General features: G+C 36.1%; 1 protein-coding gene across 2 annotated transcripts in view; it reads right to left on the bottom strand.

The window, feature by feature from the left end:
* Positions 1-201: 201 nt before the first annotated feature.
* Positions 202-14,836, bottom strand: part of LOC139142350 (protein OSCP1-like) — a 57,658-nt gene continuing 43,023 nt past the window's right edge. Inside the window, exons 8-10 of one of the 2 annotated variants that reach the window (XR_011554371.1) lie at positions 14,177-14,240; positions 6,848-7,081; positions 202-5,482 (exon numbers count right to left, since the gene is read on the bottom strand). Coding sequence is in view for 1 of the 2 variants with exons in the window: in XM_070712262.1 (XP_070568363.1) it covers positions 6,968-7,081; positions 14,177-14,240 (178 nt within the window). In the remaining variant the exon portion in view is untranslated. Of the gene's footprint in view, positions 7,082-14,176; positions 14,241-14,836 lie in introns of both variants that reach the window. The other variant, XM_070712262.1, reaches the window with a different exon arrangement.

The raw sequence follows: 14,836 nt of genomic DNA, 5'->3' as shown, positions 1-14,836 counted from the left end.
TGCTTTGTTCCTTGTTCATCTTTGAGAAAAATTGATCCCTTGAATTTTGAAATGAATTTCGAAATCTTGCATATCACTTCTTCAACATTAATTCTGATATGCACCAGCATTCCCTCTTGAACTTGCCATGGTATCTGCAGCAACACTTCATACACACAGAGAGTCATTATTACAGTAAGAATAAAGGACTGAAGTCATCTGTATGTCAAATATCTTTTATTACACTACCCACAATACAGATGATACCAAAATATCATAAATATATCTCTGATGTGGAGATACACACAATGTACACAAAAAATATTACAGACGTCTAGAAATGTACCCTCTGCTCTGTGAGATAAAACAATATTTACATCACTAAAGTGACAGACAAGTCTGCTGTCCCCTTGCTCAGGAATTCAAACTGTCAGGGGTTATTAGGGAAGCATAAGTATTTTGGGTTATTCCATTGGAAAAACGGGAGGGGCGGGAGGGAAATGGAAGAAGGGTGAGCACAGCCAGCCTACTGTGGGTAGTGTCTCAAGCATTGTGGAAACATAACTGCATGTAATAGACGTGAGTGCATAAGAAAATCTCTAATTTACATGGCACATCGGATAAAATTCATCACAATTCTTGTATTGAATCCGGAACAGCGAGACTCGTGAATCAATAATTTATTGACACTTATTCAACACATGCAGTTCATTGACATTGTATTAAAAGCCTACAGGCAAATGTCTAATATATATTTGAGTTAGTGTCACTTTTACAAAACTGCGGTTTATTATTCACCACTATGGCTTGTTATTGTCTTCATGGACACATATATCATGAGGTGACAGACAGCGTGAGCAATAAATAACTGGAAAATCAATCAGAAAATCAGGGCGCAGTTAGGTTATACCGTAATGTCACTTGGCTGCTGCAACCCGGTTTACTTGAATTTCAGTCGAGCTATACCGCTGAACACAATAGGACTGAACCAATGTTGGTTTTGGGTAGGGGTGGTTGGGGTTGGACGTGTTGACCTGTAGTTGGGAAAAATAAGGGATGGTACGGTCACACTGGAATTGATCCGAGACGAAGTAATTAAATGTACACCTAAAAGCTTTGATGGTCTCATAAAAGGACTAAAAAGCTTGAAGACTTACAGACTGACATAAAATACGATACGTGACCGAAATTGCAGAAATTTAACTGTCTCACTTCCATTTCAAAGTCATACTTAAGTAATGTTCATATGAAACTAATCCCACAAGTGTGGTCCTTTACATGTGTGTACAACATTGCACAATCTGGTTTTTAAGCCATGAAAAACTTTGGCAAATCAATGAAAACGAACAAAAAAATTGATGTGCCTTATGTAATGATTTTTTGGGAGACATTTATGAAAAATCTGAAGGAAGTGGAACTGTACTAAACTTCGGAGATTTTAACATTGGCACATAAAATTAAAGATTTACCACTTGAGGGCGCTGTATATGATTTCCCCTCCTGCCAGAATTGTAGCTGGTGTACAAACCTGAATAAACTGAATATAGTTCTATAATTCTATAGTTGATTCCACGCATTCACATCAATACATATTCTTTCTTTAACAGAGAATGCGAGAAAAAAATAAAACTATTGATGGGTCAATTGATCAAAATTTGCACCATTAGACTGTCACATTAACATGTACAGAAATGACGTGCAAACAAATTTATCTGTGCGTGGCGGGACTGCACAAACATGGACTCACAATGTCAAATTAACTTGGGTACTATGAGTTCAGAGCACCCTGTAAGTGTGGTGTTCTGTTATGCTTTCTGCCAAGAACACCCAGCAGTAGCATTCTGCAGCCTCTGTAGGGAAACTGTCATTGGAACTGCGCCTGTGCTAGTTTCTTGTTTACACACAATGTTTTCGTGCACGATATCTACATGCACCTCATCATAGCCACGACATTTAAATTATACGATGTAGATTACGACAGACATGTTTTAACTTTCATCAATCACCATCGTACCTTGGATACAGTGTTTACATTGGTTGTATGGGTCCCATATGACCTGTGTACGCAGTACCGACGACTATATGCAGACATCCTTAATCCCACAGTGTGTAGCATTGTGCAGCAAACATGCTACCAATATTTTAGAGCACAACAATTTGTACGGTGTTTAGACTAGACCCCCTCCTTGTATGTGCTGAGAAGTGCAGCCACTTCAGAGGGGGCTGCCTAGGTATATGTGTATTTGTTGACATGTGACACATATATGTAGCACTCCTAGAGAAGGCCACCTAGGTATATGTGTATTTGTTGATATGTGACACATTGATGTGGCACTCCAAAGAAAGAAGGCTACCTAGGTATATGTGTATTTGTGGACATGTGACACATTGATGTGGCACCCCAAAGAAAGAAGGCTGCCTAGGTATATGTGTATTTGTGGACATGTTACACACATATATCTGTAGCACTCCTAGCTGTAGCATGATTTACATGTCCAATGCTGGTATGGTTATGATGCAAATGCAATGGAGGGTTGAAATTATAAATATTATGATCGTGTTATCTCGTTTCCATTGACCCTGATCGGATAATCTCTGATCAAGTTTCTTTTCCCGTTCAAGAATACTGACAATAATAATTTGTGTGACACATGACCTGCTTTATATACGCATACTTCAAATTAGTTCTCAGGATTTTAGAGGATGAATAAGGAATAAGCTGGATGGTGAGAAATGTGCAGCCTGTGCCATCTATTTTAAAATTTGAATCTATAAACAAAGATAGTTTTATCATCTCAATCCTCGTGATATGATAAGTACACTTGTGCCTTGTCAGAGAGAAGCGACAAGGTTGAGAGTTTAAGAAGTGAAATAAAAAATACATCTCACTTTGACATGGAATTGCTTCGACAGCCACTAACACTCTTAAGTCTTTAAGATAATACAGAGGAACATATATACTCAATCATAACTCAATCGTGCATAACTGTGACAATACATAAAGACACTGGGACGGGGATTTGGTTTTATGTACAAGTGATTGCTACTCTACAAAAATTGTAAATGTACCAGCGTGTGAACCTTCACTTCCTTGTTAAAAGTACAAGTGATCTTCTAAGCTGTCACCTTCTACGCTGTCACTTTTTTTTCGGATTTTTGAAAGAAATCTGTAAATATCTAATACAGTACTGCACTGAACTGAAATCGTGTGAGCTAATTACAAGGCGTGTTTGATTCTAAAAAGTATCTCAAAATACAGAAATTTGCATGTTTTAGATGATACACACTGTGCACACAAGTGAGTACACGTTAGCAAACGGTGCCTAACATTTAATGCTTGAAGTGTGACATAGGAGTATTTACATATGCAAAGTGTATTCATGAATAATAAATATGCAAATATTATGAGGACAACTCATTATCAATGGTGCATATTCATGAACCTCAGGTCATGACCTCTATGGGTACAAAGGGTTACATTATTTGAGTGGCTTCATAAGCTCAATATGGAAATTTTCCTAAGATACCTGTGTATACAGTGCAAGGCTAAAAAATTGAAAATTCTCTCTAGACATCAAGAGAATATTTCAAAGTCAACGACAAAGTACTTATGACGTTATGACACCTAATGAAATGGCACTGTAAGTTGTTGGAGCGAAAGATCTTGTAAAAATTTAATTCCAAATTGTGGCAAAGCAGTGGTATGCAATAATTAATATCCAGAAAGAAATATTTTTCGGAATGGGTGTAGTTATTCTTGCATACTTGAAGACAAATATTCTTGAGTTCAATATTGCATGAAGCATTGCACAGGACTGAACACACATTACATGAAGAGTATCGTTAAAAATTCTGTACACACACTACATGTGCTAGTTTGTGCACAGGCACGGTACACACATGTACTTTCTATACAAAATGTTTAAATTTTTGTAACCTTTGTGAGTCACTTGTCAAGAATTCTAGATCTAATGTACCGTACATGTATATGGCATACTATACATGATTCTCTTAGTGTTTTTTAAACATCTTGACAATTTGTACTACATTTAGAGATGAGATAATAGTGAGCAAGGTTTCTTTTTGAAAAATCAAGGACGGATGTAGCATTGAAGTTCACAGCATCACCACTGTCTAACCCATCCATGTACAGAGTAGACTGAAACATCCGTCGCTCGAGGGCGCTCTGGAGCGGGGAGTGTAGACAGCGCCCTCGAGTGATGGATCTTTCAGTCTATGATTTTTACAGAACGGACCAGTCCAACATTCAGGTATAACTAGCACTAGCTTAAAACCAGATTAAAAAGGAAGTATTAATGGGATAAAAAAATATGCAATCCCTTCTCAAAGTATCAATAGATTAGTTATCTTTTGTCAATTATCCTTAAGCTGCGTGCCTTTAAATATGACATTTTGGGACGAACCATTAGATTCTGGAGGGGTTGTCAGAATTACAATGTGTAAATTTATTTACTTCAGAGCTTTGACAGACTCAAACTTTTCCGAGGTTCCACTTTTCTTGCATTTCGAAGACATCTTTTGGGGGCAGCCACTGGTCTGAAATTTGGGGCACCCCTCAGCAAGACCAAATTGACTACTCCCTATAAAGTGGTGACCAAGATTAAAGTGGAGAGTCCTGTAGCGCTGCTTTGCATCAGACTGTGGAAATACCAGAAAGGACGGAACTCCACAGGTTGAATGCAAGACTATATTTGACCCTGTCATCACCAAACTTTGGTACACTCCATTGTTTTCAAAAGGATAGGTGAACCCACATACAGGGATTGAGAGGGGTGGAATAATGTCACTCTTACTGCTTTGCTTGTACTTGAAGCTTGATCTTCCATTCATTGCAGTAAACTATAACATGCTTTTGGAGTATGCAAGTACGGTACACTGATAATCAGTCATTATCAGTGGTGAATATTCATGATTATCATAAATCATAAATATTCATGATAATCATGAATATTCATGATAATCATGAATATTCACGATAATTCATGAGTAATAAATCATGACTATTCATGGTAATCATGAATATTCACGATAATTCATAAGTAATAAATCATGAATATTCATGATAATCAGGATTATTTGTGAATACTCATAAGTCAAAAATTATGCATGATTTCCTTATACATGTCATGTTTAACCACAAAGACTGATTTTGTGACAGTGTAACACTGAGAAATTTGACCCTTTGACATACCCCATTCTTTCCCTGTACATGGATCCCCCATTATCATTTAGAACAATACAAATGAACCAAATAATGAAGAAGACAGGGAGGGCTGAGAGTTTATAAGGTAAGTTTTCTCGGAAAAATTTTCATAACAAAAACTAAGAAAACTAACAAAAACTAAGAAGCCTGAGAAGGACCAGGAAACACATGCATTGTAAATGAGTAAAATATTGGTCTTAAAACAATCATTCTCTTTACATGTCTGGTGCTAAAATATTCACTTCAAAGAAATGGCATAAAGTCATATTATGAATTAAACAAGCGACCTAGCGGCCGATATAGCTCCGCTGTGTTTATGTAGAGAGTAACTATTTTTGACACATGTTGATGAAGAAGGTGGAAATCTTTGATAGCTCAATGCAATGGCCAGAAAAAAGTGGCTAAAATAAGCTGCAAAAATACACAATTTCATCATACTTTGAATATATCACATTGGATCATCCCTAAGAACATGTCAACCAAAGCTCTCCGATGAGTAGTTTTTTTTGAGAATGAAATTTTCTGACCAAAAATGGCAACATTGCCCCAAAAATATAAAATTACAGATTTCATCAGAAATTCAATATATTACTTAGCTCATCTGTAGAAACCTTTATAGTTAATTTCAAAGCTATCAGAACAGTACTTTTTGAGAAACACACTTTTTGACCAAAAATGGCAAAAATTGCCCCAAAATTACAAAATTACTCATTTCATCATAATTTCAATAAATATCATTAAGGTGATCTGTAGGAACCTGTATACCAAATTGCAAAGCTAGCAGATGAGTAGTTTTGGAAATACACATTTTTTGACCAAAAATGGAAAAAATTTACCCAAAATTACAAAATTGCAGATTTCATCATTATTTCAATAAATATCATTAAGTTTATCTGTAGGAACCCGTATACCAAATTTCAAAGCTATCAGATCAGCAGTTTTGGAAATACACATTTTTGGACCAAAAATGGCAAAAATTGCCCCAAAAATACAAAATTACAGATTTCATCAGAAATTCAATATATATTACTAAGTTCATATATAGAAACCTGTATACCAAATTTCAAAACTATCAGACCAGTACTTTTTGAAAAAAACATTTTTTGACCAAAAATGGCAAAAATTGTCTTAAAAATGCAAATTTGCATATTTCTGCACAATTTGAACAAATCTGAAATAGATCATCCCTGGGGACATATGTACCAAATATCAAAGCTATCTGACTTGTAGTTTTGAAGAAGATTTTTTAAGATTTTTTTACCAAAAATGACAAAAATTGCCTTAAAAATACAAATATGCAAATTTCACCACGATTTGAACAAATCTGACTGTAGTCACCCTAAGTAAACTGCATATTAAATTTAAAAGCAATCGGACAAGCGGTTTCAGAGAAGAAGATTTTTTTACCAAAAACAGCAGAAAATGCCCCAAAAATACAAATATGCAAATATCACCACAATTTGAACAAACTTAAGTGAGGTCACCCCAAGTAAACTGCATATAAAATTTCAAAGCAATTGGACTTGCGGTTTCAGAGGAGAAGGCAATTGTTGACGGACGACGACGGACGACGACGGACGACGACGGACGACGACGGAAAATCAACCTATTTGATAAGCTCCGCGTCGCTGACAGCGGAGCTAATAAAATTATGGACTGTACTCCTTGAACTTCCCTTTGGGTCAATGAAATCTTCTGACATTTCTATGGATGGGTTGTTCCACGTTCAATCTGAATCTTGTTTTAGAGGGGTGGTCGACTAGGTTATGAAGCACTATCCATGAGTTCTAGGAGATCGTCTCCTTTGCTGCTTGATGCTCCGGAGTCAGGAATGGCCAGGTCTCCCATGATCTTGCTCAGTTCATCGTTGCCTTTCAGCTATTGAAGTAATGAGGACAGGAAAGTGGAAAACGAGTTAAAACCTAATCCAATACACTGATCTTATTATTCTATTAAAGCCCCAATAGCTGCGAATCTGTAACAAACCGATCTAAAAATGTCCTCAGTTTTCCAAGAGTTTTTAATTTGAATAAGACCAATAAAAGACTGAAAAAGTGATAACACTATCTAAAGTGTCGAAAGTGGCATGTAAATTCAAAAGTTTTAACATTTTAGATTTCCCGCCATTTTCAAAAACTAATCATGTGACGGAAAAAATAAAGATTACAGCAACAAAATGTTGGTCATCGTGTGTTGTGCATTCAAGTAACCGGTATCATACTTGTTTCCTTTATGATCACTTTGTGTATGTGCAGGAATACTGCATTTTTGTAATTTTCTGAGGGGGTGAGCCATTTTATGAGTGCGGCACCCGTTTATTATTTAACCTTATAAAAAGCATAGACATGGTCCAAATCAGCAAGCAGTGATATTTCTATACATGTCCTTCAATTAGCACGTTTACACTAACAAACCTGGGTTTGAAAATAAAATTATGAAAATAATGCATAAAATTTGCAGCTACTGGGGCTTTAACGTTCTGTGTTCTGACAAATCTGCATGCTTTACTGGTTGGCTATGGCGTTCTGCATGTTGACACCATACTGATGGTTTCATCGTCCAAATGGATGCCAGTGCTAGTAACATTTCAAAGGACCAGTCTTGCCTGTAAAAACTGAACCATCTGCGGGCCGTCTTTGCACTCTTGGGCCTATTTTGTGTAGAATTTATAAACTACGTTCCAAATACAGATAGGCACAAGTTTTTGAAAAATATCTGTTCCTCTTCAATTTTTGCAGACATGATTAAATTTTGATAAAATACTAAGATAGACATTTGCTATCTAAAAACGGAGGTTTCCCCAAATGGCTGTCTTATTGCATGTTGGAGCACGAGATATTATCTTGTTTACAAACACCTGACATTTAAAATATTTTGTCTGTTACCAAAATTTACTAAGTGACCCCCCTGATTTTAATTCTTGATTTAGGAAAAGAATGTTTGAAAGCTTGCTTGAAGTTTTTTAGTTTGAGCAAAAGTTTAAGTCTTTCATTTTTGAGGCGCGAACTACCTTGAAAAAATATTCACACAAACAAGCATGACTCTCACAATGCTTGTCTCTGCAGAAGTACCAGGCTGTTCACAACCCGGTAAATCTGATTACATTCCATGCATGAGTACACTTTCTATCATTTACGGAAAATATATTTGTGCTCACGTTTGGGCTGGGAACGCATTTATTCCAGAGTGATCCTGATATGATGAAACTTTGTTAAATAACCTGCGAAGTCTGGTGATAAATTATGCAAAGGACGATTGCATCCAGGGGCATATGCACAAAAAACAGTATTCTTGAATAAGAAAATAACAGATGTGAACTAGAATCCCCTTTGAGTCACAGGATATCAGACGATTGTAGAGTTTCTGTTCTTTCATGGCAACGTGACTCTGAATGCGAAATCCTCTCCCGGTATCCATGCAGCGGATGAGAAACCTCATAAAACTGGAATAAAATCTACTCCTGCTTTTTTCTCTCTCCTAATATGTTAGAGAGTTCACGCAGTCAACGTTTCATCACAAAGGACTATGCATCTATCACGTAAAAGAAATCAATGGAGGTACGAATATTTTCAACCATACGGAAGCCAGGATTCCAGTACATTATTGTCGGATTCACGCACAAGGATTTGAAATTTGATGGCAGCTGTATCACTATTGTATATGTGCGTGTTTATGAGAAAGAACCATTATATTCTCTCAATGGCTACAGATTTAATCAGGCTTCATATTCATGGCAACTCCATTCATTTACTGCAAGAGATTTCAGATTAGAATAGTCACAGATCAGTTCAATGAACCATACACATCCTTTGTATGCAGAATAACATGCAGACTTGTCTATTTAGTTATCTACAGGTGGAACGATCTATAATCCAACGTTTATCAACCCTTATCATGCCTACCCTATCACTTCCCCATCTGCTGAGTCAGTAAAAAGCGGTATTGACCGAAAACCTATACATATTTACACCCTCTTGGCATGGCAGGTTTATTCAGTAAAAATCATATTTAAAGTATCAGTAGAAATCAGCTGCATTGTATACTATTTGGTACTAGAGAAACAAATTACCTTAAATTTACACTCATTTGCAATTTCAAAATCATTAGCCAGTTTAATGCATGATGATTATGAAGAAAAAAAATTAAAAGTTTCAATTTTTACAAGAACAAAATGATGGCGGAACTCTATTCACTCTACAAGGGTCAAGACAAATCCACACGCTGCCGACCAACTTTGAGAGTTGAAAACTCTGCTACTGAGGGGCATTCAGCCTTAACTTGAAAGCGACAGCTCTACTCCATAAACTTGCTTAAAAATGGGAGAACGGTGACATGTGTTCGTAGATCTGACAACCCCATGAACCTCACATATAAAATGCATAAAATATCCCTGGCAGGGAAAAAAGATCTACATGTATATTAGAAGATGATGAGATTTTATGAATTTTTGGTCAGGTAGACTCCAAGTCTTCAAGGAGAAGAAGACAAGATTTTCGGAAAAGACATAAAAACAAAGAAATACATATTCTGACAGTTTTCTATGTATCATCATAACAATTTTGAATTTCCATTTTAATGGTGGTGGTTATAAAAAGAATAAGGCTAAAACATTACAGGCACAATGACTGTAAGTTATAATATTTTCATCAGTTTTGTTTTCCCCAAACATATACATTATACAGGTAGTTTCACCTTCTGCCTTATAAAGTACGCTGATATACAAAGTACATGGTAGCCTCATCGACACAATGCATTGGTTAAATACGCTACAGTTGACAAATGAACTCTAGTCCTAGCTGCAATTAATTGTCAGTGATGATATTTGACAATCTACACACCTACAAGCCTTGCAAACAATTTGAACACCGGCATTTTGATGTGATTTTGGGAGTTGAATAAGAATCTGTAATGCAGAATATTTGCAAATACATCAAATAGTCACAGCTAAAGGACTTTTACCACTTGATCAAAATTTATTATGCAGAACTAATCTTTTTTCTTTTTTCAGGAATTGAAAATTTCATATCCTTTAGTCACTTTTTCACATCTCCTACACTGTTCATGCGATGACTCATTAATTTCCCTCACTCTTCATTGTTAAAGTAAATTTCTGGAAATTTCAATCTGCTTTTCCAGCTCTGGTAAAAATGGGCCCTAGAACCTGAAGCTCTGGTAAAAATGGGCCCTGGAACCTGAATAGTCATCTCTTTTACTTGAGCTGCACTGACGTTAACGATTGCAAGGCAATATCAAATTTCATAAGCAAAGTCATGACATGTTCATTCTTCTTTAAAAAATGGAAGAAATATCCTAAAATGTAACTTTTGATGTATTTTCTATTATTATTGCTCTGATTGTAAAATACAAGGTCTATTCTCAGCCTGTATACGACAACTGAATTTCACCCTTTGGGCGCCAAAGGCAATTTTTGTCTCCTTTATAATATACACCCTTGTCAATTTTTTTTTTAGATTTTTGCTAAAATTTTGATAACAGGCTGTAGCAAATGAAATGTGATGTCCATTTGGTCCAAAATTATCACAAAATTTTGGAAAAATTCATAAAAATTGGTAAAAATATTGCAGTAAAATCATAGTGGGAAAAGTTACAGCACTAAAAGGGTTAAGCCATGACTACGATTCATTCATCAAAATTAACACTGAATTTGGTACACAGTGTTTGTGTTTGCGTGTGTAGGTGACCATAAACACAATTAAAATATTATAAAAAATTATCACTATTGTTCATTTAAGAAACAGGTTAACAAAATTATGACTGAGAGAAAGCATTCTATTCTTTGTCATCATGAAAATTTATGTCACACAAATAAAAGGTGAAATAAATTAAATACACAGAAAACAGAGAGGGACGATTGACACACATTCGGTTTTTACTGAGTGTGTTCTTTCTGCAGGTCTCATAAATTACAGCCTTGCCTACAATGATCGATCCATTTCTTGACCTTAATTGCTACATGGCAGACTGATACGAACAGAATTTCATCAAAATTTGTGAAGGCTGTCTTTGATGCACCCACACAATTTTATCATCCTAAAAATTCCATGAACATCAGTTTCTGGTTCAATTGGATGACATGGGGATATGAAAATTCTCTTTGATTGCGAACTGTTTATCTCAAGTGAAGCATTGATTATTTCGAAGAAAAATGAAATCCGCACAGAGCACGTAGCATAACAGCATTTTTTCTAAAAGTAAAAACTTCCTGTTTTTGCCTTCCCTTAAATACATAAAATGAGGTCACTGAGGAGAAAAACCCTACAAAAGATGGAACTCCTTGTGAGAAATATCATCTTACTCTTTCTAACAAGTGCCTCTTTTCATTGAACCTACTTTCATTCATCCTTTTACAGCTGTTTCCATGGCAACAGATGCTGGGGAGGATGAGTGATGAGGCATATTTCCCAAAATTATCTCCTCTTCATAAACACAACAAGCATACATTGAAGAGTAAAAATAGGATTGTCACCGCCAAATGGGCCAGAAATCCAACAGGTTGATACGGTGATGCTCATAAAAACCTACGTTGCTAAGCAGATAATATCATGCTGTAATTTTTCAAGGACAAACGTGTAAATCTGGACAATTCCCCTTTTTTTCTGAATGGACAGACCTGCTGAACCTGTGCAGTCGTTAAAATCTCAAATGGTACTTCACAGGTGATAAACGCACCCTACAGAGTGCTATCAGAGTCTTCCTCATCGTTTAGTTCTACCAGTGAATTTTGCAAATACTTCTCCATCTTTTTAATTTTTTTCTTGTCCACCCCATAAATAGTAACACCTGAGAGAACTTTTCTATTTTTACTTCTGTCATTGTCTCCGTCTGTGAACATTTACACTGCCCACTACCATAATAGTGTACATTACAACAAAAAATACTGCCACCACATGACTTCACTTTCATCACGGGGGAAATGTTGAGTTTTCTGACTCACTGACAAAAGCTGGCTATTCTCGGAAAATTGCTACAATTATGACAATATTCAGTATAACAGAGATCTTCCTTGAGAGCACTGAAGAAATAGTCATATATTGTCTGTAAAAATTCATGGACTAAAAACAAGCCATTGTGATTCAAAGCATAAATCAGTTATTATAAATGTACCTATCTGATAGTTTTAATTTCAATTATGTGTTATGAAATTAGAATTGCATACATTTGGGTATATGCACTGTGCATTACACAATTTGACACTACTGTGTCTATGCCAGTGTGTGTGTGTATACAGTGAAACCTGTCTAAACCAAACCCTGTCTAAACTGAACCCTTTTCCCAGTCCCATTCCAACTCTATATTAAAAGGACCTCTATAAACCAAACACCTCTCCATATATATATATTAATATATATATATTAATATATATATATTAATATATATATATATATATATATATATATATATATTCAAAAAAGAGGGAGAGTATAGATATATATAAATCGATATTGATAAAAATATCACAAACACACGAGATATGATATTGTATATGATATGAAAAGAAAACTCTGCAGCTAAAATTAGCTGACGAGTAAAAATGTTGCTGTGATGGCTTACAGGCTTTATCTACTCTGCATCTTTTATTTCATTGAGCGCTGTCTGCTTGACAAAGTAGCTGATTTCTATGCATTGCCGAGATAACTTTAATATCTCTTGCCTCGGGTAACTCTCTTTCAAGCTAATCCTTTCACCATTTTGCCTCTCATCAATCTTCACATGAAAATAGGTCGCGGAGAGTGCTCGGTGATTCCCTGGAGCACTCTCTCGCTTTACCTATTTTTATTAAACTGTTGCTGCCGAGTTCTATGGGTTGTCATATTCGGTCCGTTCAATCGGCATATAGCGAGAGTGCTTTTCATCAGCTAATGGGGCTTCGGCTGTAGAGCAAAATCGTGCCACTTGTGGGACGGATGATAATTTTGTTTGCGTAACACGATGGGGAAATAGTCACCCTACTAGTATGAACATGAACAAAGGCAAGCGTATGATACGTAGTTGAATCTGTCGCTTGTAAAAGTAAATTTATCCATGGACATTTCAGTGCTTATGATTCATCAAAAAATCAACACTGTAATACTTTACAACTGCAATGCACAGCCTGTTGCCTGGCTGGGAATTTAATATCTCATTCATTTGAATATGTAAAACAGCAAACTGTTAATGTAAAGAATAAACAAGTCATCGCTGATGACACAGTCCCCGCTCACCACCATTAATTGTGATGCACATGCACACTACAATACTGTAACAATGTCTATGGGCCAAGTTTGAATGAAATCTGTTCAGGGATAGTTGAGTTATGATTCAAAAACATGAAAAAATCACAACAAAATGGCCGCCCGGAGGCTATATTGGATCGTATAGCAAATAAATTGATGTGCATATATGTCATAGTAATTATCTGTGTACCAGCATTGAACAAAATCGGTTAAGGGATAGTTGAGTTATGGTTCAAAAACATGGAAAAATCGCACAACAAAATGGCCGCCAGGCGGCCATATTGGATTGTATTGCAAAATAAATTGACGTGCATATGTATGCCACAGTACTTTATCCTTGCACACAGTTTGAAAAAAATCGGCTCAGGGGTGACAGAGAAACGGCTGCTGATGGACGGATGGAAGGACGGACGGAAGGAAGACAGACGGAACCCAATCTATAAGTCCCCGCCGGACTGCGTCCACAGGGACTAAAAATACACCAAACCTGACCACCTGATATTGGAAATCTCAAAGACAATTTTTATTAAATTAGTATTATTTAATATTTGCAAATAAATCCCCCCTACAAACAAACTAATTATAACAATTCATTTCCGATCACAACTGGTAAAATCATTTATCAAAATCTCGGGCCAGTGTCGATGGACAAACTACGATCGTGAAAATGTGAGACACATTAATCAACAGACTTGGAAGGACAGAATTGCAAAAAGTGCAATCACCACGTCTTTCTTACCTTTGAGAAATCAATGTTGATAACCTTGAAGTCATACTGTGCAGGTCTGTTAACTGAATACTGTCTGTAAAACAAAAGTTGACGACCACAAAAAGTTTTTATCACATTGTAAAAAGTGTACATGTATTGATTGAGTAGTATCGGTACAATAAAATTTAATGACCAGGAAAAGCGACACTTTAAAAACACAGACACTCATATTTCACCACCTTCATACTATGTTTATCATCTTGCGACATCATATACAGTTAACACAATGAATCTTTGGATCAGAAGATGTATATGTAAATTCTTTTGCCAGTAAAATTAGTCTTTTCTTTTTTTTACAGTGGCATACACTTCATGGAACTCAACCCCTGAGATTGCCATATTTCTATTATTACTGTTACCTGTTGAAGTCAACAAAACCATTCTCCCTTTTATGCTAGAGTGAGGCTTTGCAGTGACACTCAACTCACACATACCATACCCTGCAATAAACCTCTCTTATTACTTTACAAACTCGATTATTATGAATTAGGTCCATTGATTTTAATATCGTGCTCTGCCCCAGCCAAATCTACGTCCATATACATCCATATCGGTTGAATTTACCAGGGTACTGCCCTTAACCCTTATCCTGCCAAGTTCATTTTTCACCATCAGGTCAAGTTGGTTAAA

Source organism: Ptychodera flava, chromosome 10, assembly GCF_041260155.1.
Source record: "Ptychodera flava strain L36383 chromosome 10, AS_Pfla_20210202, whole genome shotgun sequence".
NCBI lineage: Eukaryota > Metazoa > Hemichordata > Enteropneusta > Ptychoderidae > Ptychodera > Ptychodera flava.
This window is presented reverse-complemented; position numbering and strand designations above follow the sequence as displayed.